The sequence below is a fragment of the Gymnogyps californianus genome, chromosome 5 (assembly GCF_018139145.2).
Source record: "Gymnogyps californianus isolate 813 chromosome 5, ASM1813914v2, whole genome shotgun sequence".
NCBI classification, from domain to species: Eukaryota; Metazoa; Chordata; class Aves; order Accipitriformes; family Cathartidae; genus Gymnogyps; species Gymnogyps californianus.
Window position 1 is genome coordinate 653,684 of NC_059475.1, and position 14,323 is coordinate 668,006.

At 55.7% G+C, this 14,323-nt stretch overlaps 1 protein-coding gene across 1 annotated transcript; it reads right to left on the reverse strand.

Moving 5' to 3' along the window:
• Positions 1–1,057: 1,057 nt before the first annotated feature.
• Positions 1,058–4,731, reverse strand: LOC127016446 (cytochrome P450 1B1-like). Its single transcript, XM_050896960.1, has 2 exons — positions 4,652–4,731; positions 1,058–2,468 (listed from the first exon to the last, which is right to left on the reverse strand). Exons 1-2 carry the CDS (start codon positions 4,729–4,731, stop codon positions 1,058–1,060), a joined length of 1,491 nt encoding a protein of 496 aa, XP_050752917.1.
• Between the last annotated feature and the right edge of the window lie 9,592 nt (positions 4,732–14,323).

Below are 14,323 nucleotides of genomic sequence, written 5' to 3' on the forward strand. Positions count from 1 at the left end.
CTGACCTTCAAAAAAATTGCTGAGGTTTATCTGCTTTAGCGACCCAGTGATGCGGTACGGCCGTCTGACGGCGTCAGTGGTGTGCAGGGCAGTAACGGCGACCCGGCAGGGATGGATTTACTTCATGCACGAGGGACTTGTGCCCAAGAAAAGAGGATTTCCTCGCAGCTGCAGGTCACGCTGCCAGGTGTCATTCAGGAGCTGAGTTTGGGGGGGGAAAGCTTGATTTCGGAGATCGGCCATGCCCCATTTCAGCAAAGAGACTCAATGCACACTGTCAGAGCCTACTTTTGGGTCCCAAAGCCTCCTTCCGCTTCAAGCAGAGGCTTGTAGAGGAGAAATACCTTCCCCTTGGTTGCTCAACCCCCAGGGAGGTGTCCCTCCACCCCACGCCACAGGCCACCAGTGGGGTCAGGGGGAAGGGGGGCGAGAAAGCCCCCGGCCAAAACCTTCCCCAACCTCCTTCCACACCCAAACTGGAGCAGGGAGACTTGCTCATGGGTTCAAACTGATGGGGCCATCCTCCCACCCCCCGGCAACTGGTCCTTAAACTCTTCTTAAGCTCTGTCAACCAGACCCCCCCCCCCCAGCCTCACTTAGCTCCCGTGTGGCTTTCTTGGACGTTGGGAAGTGCGTTCCCCGCCCCGAATATCCTCCTCCAGCTTTCTGCTGCGATGGGTGAAGCAAATTACGCCTTGCTGCACCCTGGGGCGAAGCGGGGGTCCGGTCCTTGCAGGGAGGTCGCTGTGGGGAGGTGGGTTTTGACCTGTTTTGGGGTGGGAGAGCTCAGGGGGATGCAGGACGGGGGCTCGGGCGTGAATGATGCTTCCAGCCACCACCCTCCCGGAGAAAACGAGCGGAGCCAGGTCCTGTGTCAAAGGCCTTTATTGCTGCGGGGACTCGCTGCCCTTCACCCTACGAACAGGGACAGGGATGCGCCGCAGCAAGATCCACCGGCGGGCGAAGCAGGATCCGTCCCCCCACACCCCGGCCCTGCCAGCTCCAAACCGAGGGGGTGCAGCACCAATGGGACCCGCCACCCGCCCCCGGCAGAGGCTCAGGGCTGGATGAGCGCGGGGTGCCTCTGCCGCACAGTGACGGTGAAGGGCCACGGCTTCAGCGCCAGCCCGTGGATGCAGTCCATGGTGAGGTGCTCCGCCGGGTTGGCGTGGAAGGAGCACTGGTGGAGGAGGATGGCGGCGAAGAGGAAGAGCTGGAGTTTGGAGAGCTGGTCGCCGATGCAGCGCCGCTGTCCGGCCGAGAAGATCATGACGCTGCCAGCTCGGTCGCGGTCCAGGCGCTGCTGCGCATCCAAGAAGCGCGCGGGGTCGAAGCGTTGCGGGTCGGGCCACTTGTTGCAGTCGTGGTTGACCGACCACTGGTTAACGAAGACCACGGTGCCCTTGGGGATGTGGAAGCCCTCAAGCTCCACGTCGTCCGTGGTAGCGTGCGGGATGGTGATGGGCACGAAGCTGCTGTAGCGCAGCGTCTCGTAGATGAAGGCCTCCAGGAGGGGCAGGTGGGGCCGGTCCTCGGCCGTGGGCAACCGGGAGCGTCCCACCACCCGGTCCAGCTCGGCCTGGAGGTCCCGCTGGAGCCGTGGGTGCTTCAGCAGCAGCAGGAGGACCCACGAGAGCGCTGTGGACGTGGTGTCCTGCCCCGCGCCAAAGATGTCGGTCATGGCGCCCTCCACGTCCTCGGGTCCCAGCCCCTCGGGGGGGCTGTCGCCGCGCTCCACGGCAGCGATCATGACGTCGCTGACGTCGCGGAGGGCGCGCGGGTCAAAGGTCTGGCGGTGCTGCGCCACCTTGGCGCGCACGAAGGCGTGCAGCTCCCGGTTGAGGGCTTGGAAGTCGCGGAAGACGCGGCGCACGGGGTTGGGGAAGCGCAGGAGCCAGGGCAGCACGTCCACCACGCTGCCCGCCCCCACCGTCTGCCCGAAGCGGTCGTTACGGCCCAGCAGCGCCGTGAACTCTCTGTCGGCGTGGCCGTAGCGGCGGCCGAAGCAGAGGGCGCAGAGGACGTTGGCGTTGGCCACCACCAAGAGCGGGGAGGGCTCGAAGTAGGCGCCGCCCCGGCTGCGCCGCAGGAAGAGCCGGACAAGGTCCCCCGCCTCGGCCGCCACGTGCCGCTCCACCTCGGCTGCCGTCGAGCGGGCGCGCAGGGCGGCGTGGGCCAGGCGCCGGCGAGCCCTCCAGCGGGGCGAGCAGGACCCGAAAGCCACGCTACGCCCTCCGGACACCAGCTCGAAGGATGGGAAATCGGGGCGGCCGGCGAAGCGGGCGCCCAAGCCCACCAACGCCCGCCGGATGACCGCCTCGCCGTTGAGCACCACCACCCGCCGGCGTCCCAGCCGCAGCTGGAAGACGGCACCATAGCGGCGCGCCATCCGCCCGAAAGCCAAGTGGGGCAGGCGGCCCAGCTGCAGCACGTTGCCCACCAATGGCCAAGCGAAGGGTCCCGGGGGGCTCCGGTTACCCGAACCCCCCGGCTTCGTCCCGCTCCGGCGCCGGGCCCCAGCCAGCAGCAGGAGGGCACCCAGGGCCAGCAGCAGCAGCGGCGGCAGCAGCAGCAGTAGCAGCAGCAGCAGTGCCGGCCCCGCGGCCGCCCCGTCGGGGCTCCCCGCAGCGCTCATGGCCGCGGCCGCTCTGCCCGGGGAGCGCGGCTCGGAGCCGCTTTATAGCCGCCTCCGAGGGGGCCGAGCCTCTCCCCTCCCCCGGAGCGGCCCCGGCCGCCCCCAGCTCCGGAGGGGGACGGGCAGAGCCCGCCCGGTGCTGCGGGGAGGGGGGGGGGGGGGGAAGCGGTCCCCGACGGGGCGCACGCAGCCGGGCAGAGCAGCGGTGATGCAGGGGGAGCGGGGGTGAGAAAAGGGGGGGGGGGTGTTTGGAAAAGGGGGGGTGGGTGCTGGGCTTTCTGCCCGGCTGCGAGCTCCGCTGTGGAAATGTGGAGAGGTAATCGGCAGCCAAAATTTATCGGGGGGTGAGGAATTTGTATAATGACCTATTCCCCCCCCCCAAAAAAAAATAGAGCTGCCACCCTCCCAAAACCCGCCCGGGGCAATAGAGCAGGCGATGCTCCATGTCCCGTCTCCCCACCAAGCTCTTTCCCCTCTTTTCCATTTCCCCACGCAGGGCTGCAGAGGGCCCCTCGGCACTTGCGGTTTTCGAGAGCCTGGCCCCACGCTGCGGCTTCTCGGTGGAATTTGGGCTCCGGGCGGGTTTTTGCGAATCTGGCGCTGGATGTCGACTGATCCTTGGTCCTGAATGTCGCCTCGTCCTGAGCATCCCCTGGGCCTGGCTGCCAGAGGTGAGGCTGCGGGTACCGGCCGCGACGGGATGCGGGGATGCGCGGGCGCGTTTCAGGTTTGCTGCGTTACCGGGCGGCTCGAAATCTCTTGCTCCCCTTTTCTCCTGGCACCCACCTGTGAAGCAGTCACACCTGCACGCTGCGGTCAAACAGCTTGATAGTGGTGCCTGAAGGGTGATAAAAAAGAGGCTTATTTTTATCAGGAGAGATGGCATTTTTCTCACGCATCCCCCTTCGCGTGCGCTGCTCGGCGATGTCCCCCGGGGATGCTGAAGAAGAAGCTCCTGCCGAGCCGAACGGGGGAATACACACGGTGCTGCAGGGAGTTCTGCGCTTGCTGTCGCGCTGGGGACGCATCGCCTTCCTGCCGAGCGTCTGCCTCCCGCCTCCCACCGCCAGAAGCGGCTCTGGCTTCGTCTAGGTCGTCTGCGGGTGGGGAGCAGCCGTCCCCAGCACAGCCTCTCATCGCATCCGCTCGGGGCACGTAGGATGGGTGCTAGTGATGCCCCCGAAAGAAAAAGCGGATTTCTTCTAAAAAAAGGGATGTTGCTATTGGTGGGAATAAAAAAAAAAAAAGAGGGAGCAGAGCGTATGTATGTGGTCTGGTAAAACGGCTGTGGCATTTACGTGGTCGGCTGGCGGGGGGTTAGACTTGCTGCTCCCCAGCTTCATTAGAGTCAGTGGGGCTGAAGAGGAGCTTTCCTAGGTTTGATGCCCACAGGGATTCCCGGCGGGTGCCGTGGCCGTCGCAGTCACCACGCAGCAAGTCCTGCGGCGGCGAACACCCCAGCTCACACGTGGTTTCGCGGGAGCGTGGCCACGGAGGTGTAACTCGTTATTACGTGCTCGTGTTCCCGGAGGACCCGTGAAGCCGAAAACCACAACCCTGCGGTGTTCAGAGATGGACAGAGAATAAAAAAGCGTGTTTGCCCGCGCCGGGCGAAGCCAGCGGGTGATCCCTGGGTCTTCTCATGATAGGAGCCTTTAGATATTTATCGTGGCATTAGGATTAGGCAGCAGCGTGTCTGTCTGTCGTTCCAAGAGGGCTTTTGTAAGTGCCGCATTTTCCTGTGAAAGCTGGGATTTCTGTCGGTTGCGTGAGAGCTCAGTGCTGGGGAACAGACATTTTCCTGGCGGATCCCAAGGGAGCGGCAACGCGAAATCAAATCTCAGGCGCATGCAAGCTGAAGCGCATCAGCGTAGGGGCGAGCTGCACAGCAGAGCAGGCCAAGCGGCCGTACCGGCAGCGAGACGGCGCGGTACAGAGCATCCCAAGTGCCGGTGCTGGGGATGGAGCGAGGAGAGGAGCGTGCCCGCTCCTTCCCTCTGGCGGCTTTTCGACAGCCTCGAGGTGTAGGGCTCAGCCGTGGAGCTCACGGGCGGTTTTACACGTCGTAACGCTGCAGCCGTCGTCACGCGGGTCATCGAGTCTCATTTTTCAGGAATGAAACTTCGCATCACCTGAGGTTTCTGCTGGACTGAGGGAGCCCGGCACCGACTGCAAGGGCAAAAACCTTCCCAGGGAAAAAACATCATTTATTTCCTCATAGTTACAGGCGTGTGAAACAATAATGCTTGATTAGATTAAGCTGCAATTTTTGGGCTCCTATAACACAAAACTTTTTGTTTTCCGGCATGCAACGTTGCATGAGGCTAGCCTGTAATTCCCGTTGGCATTTCCCTTAATTGAAAACACTGAAATTGTTAGTAACTTTCTGCGCTCTGCCTGGCACGGATGTGTGGTGGCTTCGGGGATGTTTCTCCGCAGCTCTGGCTGGACGCTCCGGGGAAGGTCGGGGGGTCCCGGCGCTGCAAAGGCTTCGCTTTAAAGATGTATTTGTCACCGCAAAGTAGCAAATCCTATTTGCTTGGGTGAAGGAAAATGAATTCTGCATGAATAGGGTGAAATGGGAAATTTTCTCGGCCATTTCCCACGCTGGTCACCCCAAAAACGAGTGTCTCGGGGTCATTCGTTGCTCCCACCTGGCTCTTCGGCATCGCCTCCAGCCAACAGGTTCCCAAAGCAGCGTGTGCGGGCGAGCAGCGATGCCGTGCTCAGAGGGGCTGAGGCAGCCCCGGCGGCAAAATAGTAATAACAATAATAATAATAATAATAATAATAATAATAATAATGATAATAGTAATAGCAGCAACAACAACAACAAAACCAACGATAAATAGTTATATAGAGAGATACCATAACCATTTTCAGACTAACTCCGCTACCCCAACGATCATTTTAGCCCATGCCATCTCTCCCCAAACAGCCACCTTTCAGGGCGATTCAGCAGTTGGGTTTTTTGGTTTGGGTTTTTGGTTTTTTTTAACTTTTGCTTTTTTTTGCTTTGTTTCCTAAAAGCTCCCGAGAGGAAAAGAAATTGGTCTCATGGTCCAAACGCTGGTGCTTGGCCAGGGGCAGAGGAGGTTTTGCTGCCGGAGGGCTCGCGTTGGGGTCTGGAGGGGAGCGGCAGGGCTGGGTGCCATCCAGGCGAGGGTGCCGGGAAGGCGGCGGGATGCTGGCAGCGACGGCATCGGGGTGTTCATGTCTCTGGGGGTTCAAGCCGACGTGAGGGGGCTCAGCCTGAAATGGGCTCTGCCCTTCCAGTCCCGTCCTCCCCTCGGGGGTCTTGACCTGCATCCCAGATCCGGGGGGGGATGTAGCATCACTGGGCACGTGGAAAAAAAAATTAAGAGGAAAAAAAAATCCCACGCCACGGGAAAACGGGGAATTGCTCCTTAATGCAACCGTTGTGGTTTTGGCTCCTTAGTCCCCTTTTTTGGGTTATTCCTCTTTTTTTGGGTGGGCAGAGGAAGGCGATGGGAATTTCCAGCTCCGGGAGGCTCAGAGGCAGCAGCAGGAAAGCTTTTCCCAGCAGGATTCCCAGACGGGATTAAAGCAGTTTAAAATGTCAGAGAAATCAATCGAGGTTGAAAACTTTGGGGTTTGGTAAGTGTCTGGTCTTTACAACATCGGAGATATATAATTACGCTATTAAAATTAAGCTATTGATCATTAATTAAGCTATTAATTATTAATTAAGCTATTAATAATTAATTAAGCTATTCGAAAAGGAAAAAAAAAGAAGTCTCCCGCAGAGGTGGTTTCTTTTCCCCGCCCGGGGTTTAGGGGACGGCGAGCAGCTCCCCGGCCATCCCTCCCCGGGGCCCGCAGCACGACCCAGCACACGCTGGGCTGCTCGGGGTTAAATTACACCGCTCTCCTGGGGGGGAAAAGGAGGAAAAAGGGATCTGGGGGCTCTCGTAGGGCTCCTCCAACTTCGTGTGTCCTGTTTGATTTGAAGAACTATTATTTTGTTACATATTCATGTATTTTTATAATGTATTTTTAATGTATTTATATAGATAGATGATAAATCGTCGTGCAGAGAGCAACAGTTAGACTGGAAATTGTTATGGTATAACTCTATACAACTATGTCTGTCTGTCTGTCTATTTTGTCGTCTCTGGCCCAGCACCGCAGACTGGTTTGAAAGCGGCGGCTCCATTTCCCCGCCGGGCTGCCTCGGCCTCGCTGCACCCAGCGGCTCTGCTCACCTGCACAATTAGCTATGTACAAATTTATAAACGTATAAAGATATAAATACAGAAATATATAAATACAGAAATATACACATAAATATAAATATATAAATACAAAAATATAAGTATATAAATACATAAGTATACATATATACATATATATAAATATAAATATATAAATACATAAATATATAAACATATAATATATAAACATATAAACATAAATAGAAAAAAATCTGAGTGTGTTGGGGGAATTTGGATGTGGGGAAGGCAGAAACATTGCTGAGTGCTGCTGCTGCGGGCGGGGGAACCAACCTGTTGGGCCGTTTGCCGGGGAATATTTCTCTTTTCGGCGCCGTCCGGGTGAGCCGCGGTCGCTGTCACCGCATCGCAAGCCCCAGGTTTGGGGCTGGCAGGATTAAGAGCGGCGTGGCGGTGGGAGGCGGGAGGGGAGGGCGGCGGCGGCAAGCCCCTGCAATTAGTCCTTAAACCTTCTTGCCCTGAAATGGGGAAAAAAAAAAAAAATCTCTGATGCGGGTCTTCTTTTTTTTTCACCTGCAGCAAATCCCGACCCTGAGCGGGTGTAGGAAATGTGTAGGGAGAACGGGAGGAAACTGTTGGCTCCCACAAAGCTGAACCTGAGAAGGGAAACAGGGACCAAAAAAAAGGTGGACGTGGAATCAAAATGTTTTTCACTTGGAATGGCCCGTGGGGTGGCCAGCAAGAGAATAAGGATAATAATTTCATTAATTATTAATATGAGATTACAGATAATAATAATCATGACCTCCAATAATCTTGATTTTTAAAATGCTTTTATTTTATTTTATTTTATTTTTTTACTTAATTTTTTTGTTTTTTGATTTTTTTTTTTTTTAGGTTAAAATTGTTAACAGACACGAGAGGTGATGAATTTTTTCCAAAGGGATCCACGTGACAAACTCAGCCCAAGTAACCAAGAGTCCCATATCACTCTAAACATATTTGAAATTTTTATTCCAGCGTAGTCAGGGAATTCTTTTTAAGAAAACCAAAAATGTGAGCGAAAGCGTTAAATCCTCGGACTTTTTTCGGCAGGACTCGCCACGGACGTTGCCAAACGCCTCGGGGTGACGTGCAGTCCTGGGAGCCCGTTGGCCGTGCTTCGCGTGAGGGTTTAAGGAGACGGAATCTGGGCGCCTGCTGCTTGAAAACCTTATTTGCAGGGGGAAAAAAAACCCCACGGTGCTGCTTTCTGGTGGTGAAGCCAACCGCTCTGACACGTTTTCTCGTCCAGGGAAGGAAGGGATGTCTCCCATCGCCGCAGGCTGTATCACCGCGGTTTTGGGGATGCTGTGCTCCCTCCTGGGCAATTTCCACCTCGGCTAGCTCAGCCCCCCCCTCTTTAAGGGGCTCTTCGACTATGTTGGCCACTTTTATAGACTATATCACTTTTTTCCTGCTTTTTTCCCTGCTTTTGCTAATTGAGGGTTCTCCTCAAAGAGAAAGAAGAAAGATGTTCTCCCTTTCGGCATCGCCACTGAGATATTAATCCCACTTAACCCAATCGTGGACTCTTTGGTGTCGTCCCCGAGATCAGGGGATGCTGAAGGGGACCTGGTGCTGTTTGTTTTGCGGGAGCAAAACCCGGGCCCTCTTTCTCCTTCCCGGTCGTCCTTCCCGCAATGCCCTGCCTGCAAATGAATGCATCGGTATTTTCATAAACATCATTTTCACAAACATATTTTTCATAAGCACAGCAAACAGGCGCTGCCCCATGTATGAAAAGCCGGAGTCGATGCTGGCTGAGGTCAGACTTTGCAGATTCCCGCTGCCAGCAGTGAGCTTTGGATCAAGGACAAGATAAATAGAAAAATGAATATAGGAGACGGTTAGGAAATCAATCAAAGAAGAAAAAAACAAACACCAAACCGAACCGAGCCCTTGGGCTGCTGGCCACCTACGAACCCTGACCAGAAAAGTGAACGCACATGAACTAAATGCCTAAAAAAATACAGCGTCAGATGGGAGGAGAGGGTTTCGTCTTTAAATTAAAAACACATTTGGAAAAATAAATCTGTTGTAATATCTCATTTCCTCTCCTTGATGGGCTTACACGTTATCTGGTCTGATTTTAAACGGCTCCGGAGGGGATTTTTCATCCTGCATGGTTATAAAGAGCCCGCCGGTGTCTGAGCACAACATAAAATAATAGGAAAACTACACCTGATTTGGCAGGCCGAGCCTCTCCTCGGCATCCTCGCGGGATCTGGGATTGCAGGGCATCCCGGGCTGGCTTTCGGGGGGTCCCGGGGCACAGCCCCTCGCCGGGCGCTGGGCGCATCCAGCTGCTTCCTCAAGCACCCTTTAACTGGGATTATTTCGGAGGGGGAACGAAAACAGAAGAATTGGCTTTAACCACTTTTTTTGGGGGGGGTCTCCTCTCTCCCCTCCTCACCGAACTCTTGCTGGTCTAATTTTTGCCTTCCCTGGGTTATACGGATGCTAGAGCTTTCTCTTGCTGCGGTCCTCCCCCCCGAAACGCTGAAGCAGCTGGGGAATCCACGCCTCTCCTCCCCGTCCGTGCTTTCTTTAGTGGTCTTCAACTTCATTCCGAAATAAATGGCGCATTGCTTGATAGCAGTCGTCTTGCTAAGGGGGTTCCTCAGCCTGGCTGTAAAACAGCTCAGAGAGGCTTTTTTTCCACACCCCCTCCATCATTTACTCCCCAAAATGCAAGCCGCCTTAGGCTCAGTTCACCGTTCTGCTTCCCCAGCGTAAATCTCTGCAACGAATTCGACTTAGATTTACTAACCCAACGAGGGTAGAAATGTTGTTCTCCTTATCGTCAATCTTAATGACAGTAATCACTTAAGAAATAATTAAACCTACGCACAAGAGAGCTGGGAAAGCAGCCGGTGAAGCTGGGAGCGAAGCCCCGAGCAAAGGGATGCTCAAACCCACCCCGGAGGTGTTGGGAAATCATTTGCTTTGAGTAACCCAAACTGTTAACGTTTGGGTTTGAAGGAGTGGTGTGTCCCTCGCGTGCTTTGGAGGGTGACGTGGACAAGACATTGGAGGGGGAAGGGAGCCCCGATATGGGCTCTCCTGGGAAGCCGGCAGGGATGCAGCTCTCGGCATCGATTCCGTCCGGGCAATTCGGCTGAAAATCGAGTGAGATTTGCCCAAAGGGGACGCAGGCTGGTCGCTCTGTGGATGCAAAGAAGGTTGTAAAGAGGAAAACGTGGCCAGCGTCACGCTGAGATGTTTAACAGGGGTTCGAGGGGAGCTCACGGCCACGTCCCCTGCGCTCACACCGGCTCCTATGCCCACGGGGATTTTAATTTAATGTCCCCAAGGAGGGGAGATGATAGCTGTACACCGCTAAGGAGGGGGGTCAGCTATAAAACACACCAGCAAAATGCGTCTGCCCGTCCTCCTGCGGCTGGCTGAGACAGTAAGAGCTCATTACTGCCAACACTTTATTAGCTGAAGCATCACAGGGCTATAGGAAGGATCCAAAGCTCCAGCCCGGCTGGTTTTCCTTGTGGTGTGGGATTTCTTTGGGGGTTGCAAGGCCAATCCCTTAAAATCGCGGCATTTTGGAACTAAATCACCTCCTCGGTTGCATCGCGATTGCCATGAAGCCAAAGGCTGCGTACTTTTCTTGCCCGAATCCAGCTGAGAGCTGTCTCCGGGATGGCTGACCCTCTGTTTCCGCCTCCTCTTTCGCAGTTTCAGAGCTACAACCGAGAACGACGGCTGACGATTTTGCAGGCGAGGCGTTTTCACGCTGCCCTGAAGGGGTGGGGATGGCAGCCCTGCCTGCGGTGGGCTTGCAGCGCTTCCTCCCCAGCACGTCCCGGGGGAAAGCTCCTGCAAGCCTCGTGGTTGCTTTAACCTCCGAAAGCTCACGCGAGACCCCTGCCCCAGTCGAGCGGAGGTGGTTGGCCTCCACCGGCTTTGCCGACAGCCCCGGCGGAGCTGCAGTAGCAGAAGGGGCTGCCAAGCCCTGTTCCTGCAGCGCCTGGAGTCTCTTGCATTGAGTTTTGTTTTGTTTTTTTCCCCCCCCTCCTCTCTCCCCCTCTCTCCCACTGCATCCAGCTCTGTCACCCAGCCAGGATCCCAACTGAACTGTGTAATTGGGTGGATAATATTCCCCAAGTCCTCCAGCCCCATTTTCTGCTCCAGCAGCAGCACAAAACGCAGCTGACATTTAAGGAGCCCAGAGCACTGCCGGCTCACGTAGGGTCGAAGGATTTTCTTGAGCTCGTGCAAGGCACGGAGGGCATTCGCAGGGGAGGGACAGTTGCAGCGAGGACCTGCTTCTCCGCGGTCCTTGCACCTTGATGTTTGAACCAGGCTGAGCTTTAGCCCCCCTTAAAATTGGGCTTTTGCAACCTGTAAATCCATAGATTAATAATCCTGCTTCAAGACGAGGTCCTGATAGCTGGCCTAAACTAACGTCCTATGAAACGCAGCCCGTCTGTGCTATAAACTCGGTCTCCCCGCTCTCGTGGGAAAGGCAGCGGAGGGAGGGAAGCTGATGCCAAGGCACCGCATCCCTCCGGGAGGCTGCCGCTGGCTGAGGTTTACCAGAAGGAGCGCGTGGATGTTAAGAAGCCAACACGCTATTTCCAGGCAGCTTGGGTTCACGCGAAGTTGGAGCAGCAAGGAATGAAAGCCGTCTGTTGCCCTCTCGCTGGACTCAAGCCACTTTGGCCTGACACATCCATTAAAAAAGCAACGCGGGATGTTTCTTCCCCGCCAAAGGCAAGGGGAGGCCCTTTCGCTGTTCCTGAGGCAGCTAAAATTTCATCCCAAGTGGATATACATAACGCAGAAGTTGTGGACGCAGTAGATGAGCGTCACACAGGAACCCGGGGCAGCATCCCCACCTTATTTTAAGCCCCGGCCTTCTTTACCAAGACTCCCCTGCGACATCTTTGCTCTGGCCCTGTTGCCCCCGCAAGCGCTTTGCCCGCGTTGAGGGTGGTTTTGGTTCAGTTCTTCCTTCTCCTACTTCTGGAGGTTCACTGCTACTGCTCTTGCACGGTGCCGGCTGCTGTTGCATGAAGCCTAAGCGGTGTCTCAAGGCTGGCAGAGGATTGTGCTGGGGACCTACAGGTTTGCTTAGAGCTTCTTGGAGGTGTCTCTGGGGGACCTTCGAGGTCTTTTCGAGCGCGCGATGAGTTCAGTCCTCGGGAGGCTTCGTCAGCTGCTGCTAGTGAGAGCAGCGGGCTTCGAGTTGCTGAGAGCAAGCGAGGGAAGAGCTTGTGATGGTCACAGGCTTGCAGGACGAGCTCGTGAAGGCAGCAGGCAGCAGGTATGGGCTAAGCGAAGGGAAGCGGTTTTTCACGCAGCAGATAATTACACCGTGGAGCTCATTATTCAAGTCTTTTCAAACTCGATCTAAAGAGCTGTAAAAGTGAGCTTGTAGCCCAGCTAGATGCTACGACATCGCCTGCACTGCGTTCAGAGCTGCCTAGGGCTTTAAATTTGTGGGGTTAGCCCATTATACATGGTTTCACGAAAAATTGGGGTGCAGAACGTTGCATGTTCAAAGAGCAACTCGCCAGCAGCCCAGCTGGCTGGAAGATGGGCAGACCTGGATTTCAGAGGCGCTGGAAAAGCTCCTGGGGCGGGAAAGCTCACTTGGGCTCTGCCCTGCTCAAGAGCCAGAGCAAAGAGACATGTTTCTGAGTCCAGGAATTGTTACTGTGGGTTTCTGCTGCCACGCATTCGGCCACAAAAACAACCCAAGATGGGCTGGGGGGAACACACACACAACGCCGAAGACATGGACCAGCAGCTGCAGGTCAGGGATCCACCATTACCCTCCATCCCATTCCTTTTGAGGATGTTTCCTCTGCGTTAGCAGCACAGATGCTGAATTCTGGCGGATAAATCTGTGAACCTGCCTGTGCTCGACGCTGGGGGAGCCGAAACACCCTGGTTTATGCAGCTGGAACTTTGGTGCGATGCGAGAGCGATGTGGTGTCGGGGTGCCCGTGGCTCTGCAGGTGCTCGTGCCCAACGGGAGAAGGCAGAAACCTTTCAAATCTTACAGGCTGGCGGGGAAACAGGAGATATAGAAATGGCAGCAGCTGGATTTATAGGCAGGAAGGTTAAGCCTCCCTATCACTTGACTCTCGCCCTCTTCTCTAGCAGGAATTCAAGTTGTCCTGGGTTGTGGTGAAACAAGGGCTCTGGCTGGGAGGAAAAACAGGTCTTAGGAAGAGCTGGAAGCTTAGTCCTGGCCCCAAGAGGGCTGTGATAACGGAGCAGCTGTGCGAAGGCTGGAGCTAGCTCATCCCTTGCATCCAGACTTTTACAAACCAGCGTACGGTTTGTAAACCCGTACAAACCAGTATAGTTCAGACTCTGGAAATGGTGTTGAAATAGTCCTGAAAGGGTCTGCACGCCTCCTGCAAGGCTGGGTGCAACAGCCCTCTCCTCCAGCAGCCGTAGGCTTCCAAGGGAATTAATTTGCTTCTCTATTGCTTAATAAACCGGTCCTAAAAGTCCCGCTCAAAGAAGACGCCGCCAGTGCACCCAGGGGTGCCGCGCACGGGCTGACAGCCTTTCTTTTCCTGTAATTAAAAGCTATTCAAGGGGTGTTTGCGTGCTGGCGGGGAGAGGGAGAGTGTCCTGCCAGCGAGAAGAAGGAGGCCGAGATGAGAGAGTCTCCTCTGGCACGTTGCGAGGGGGGAATAATCACCGCTCTCCCTCAACGGGCTGTTGTTTCTGGGCGAGCAGAAGGCAGGGCAGCGCGGGCTGCTTGGCGAGGGACCAGCTCCCCCCCGCCGCTGTCTCGCCCCTGGGAGGGAGAAGAGATTAATCCACCGTCGCCACGGATTAATGCTGACAGGAGGGCTGGCCCGCGACAAGATAGATGACAGGGTTACACGGCAATGCGTGAGAAGGCAGCCCCTCTCGAGCCAGCACGGTTTTCCTTGCGTGACTGCCTTCCTCCTTGCTTCCAGCCAGCTCCCACCTTGGGAAAGGCGCCTTTAACCCGTTCCTGCCCCGCCGATGGATGGGGAGCGCACACGAGGCCGGAGGAGACGTCGGGCAGGAGAGGAAACCTGGGACCAGGCTCAGAAGTAGAATAAAAATGCCCCAAACCTGCTTTGTTCTGGGGGCAGCTTCGTTTTTGCTTGTTAGCCTTGCCGGACGCACAACCTCCCTGGACCTACAGAGTCCTTCTACACCTACAGCATCCATAATCCTTTTGTCCAGCCTCCGATAAATTCGCACGCATGCATTTCTGGCAGCGGTCGAGCGCTCAGGTTTTTATTGCAGCTGTAAATACAAACTGCTCTCCGCCTCGCTTCGCTCAGTGCATCCACTTGGAAGTCCCGGCCCTCCCAGGCTGCACCCTGAACACCCCCAAGGCTGGCCTTTCTCGACGGAGCGTGCTCTCACACAGGCAGCTCTCAGCTTCCCCTTTCCACGAGGCAGGTTGTCCGCCCACCACGACCACCTTCTCCTCACC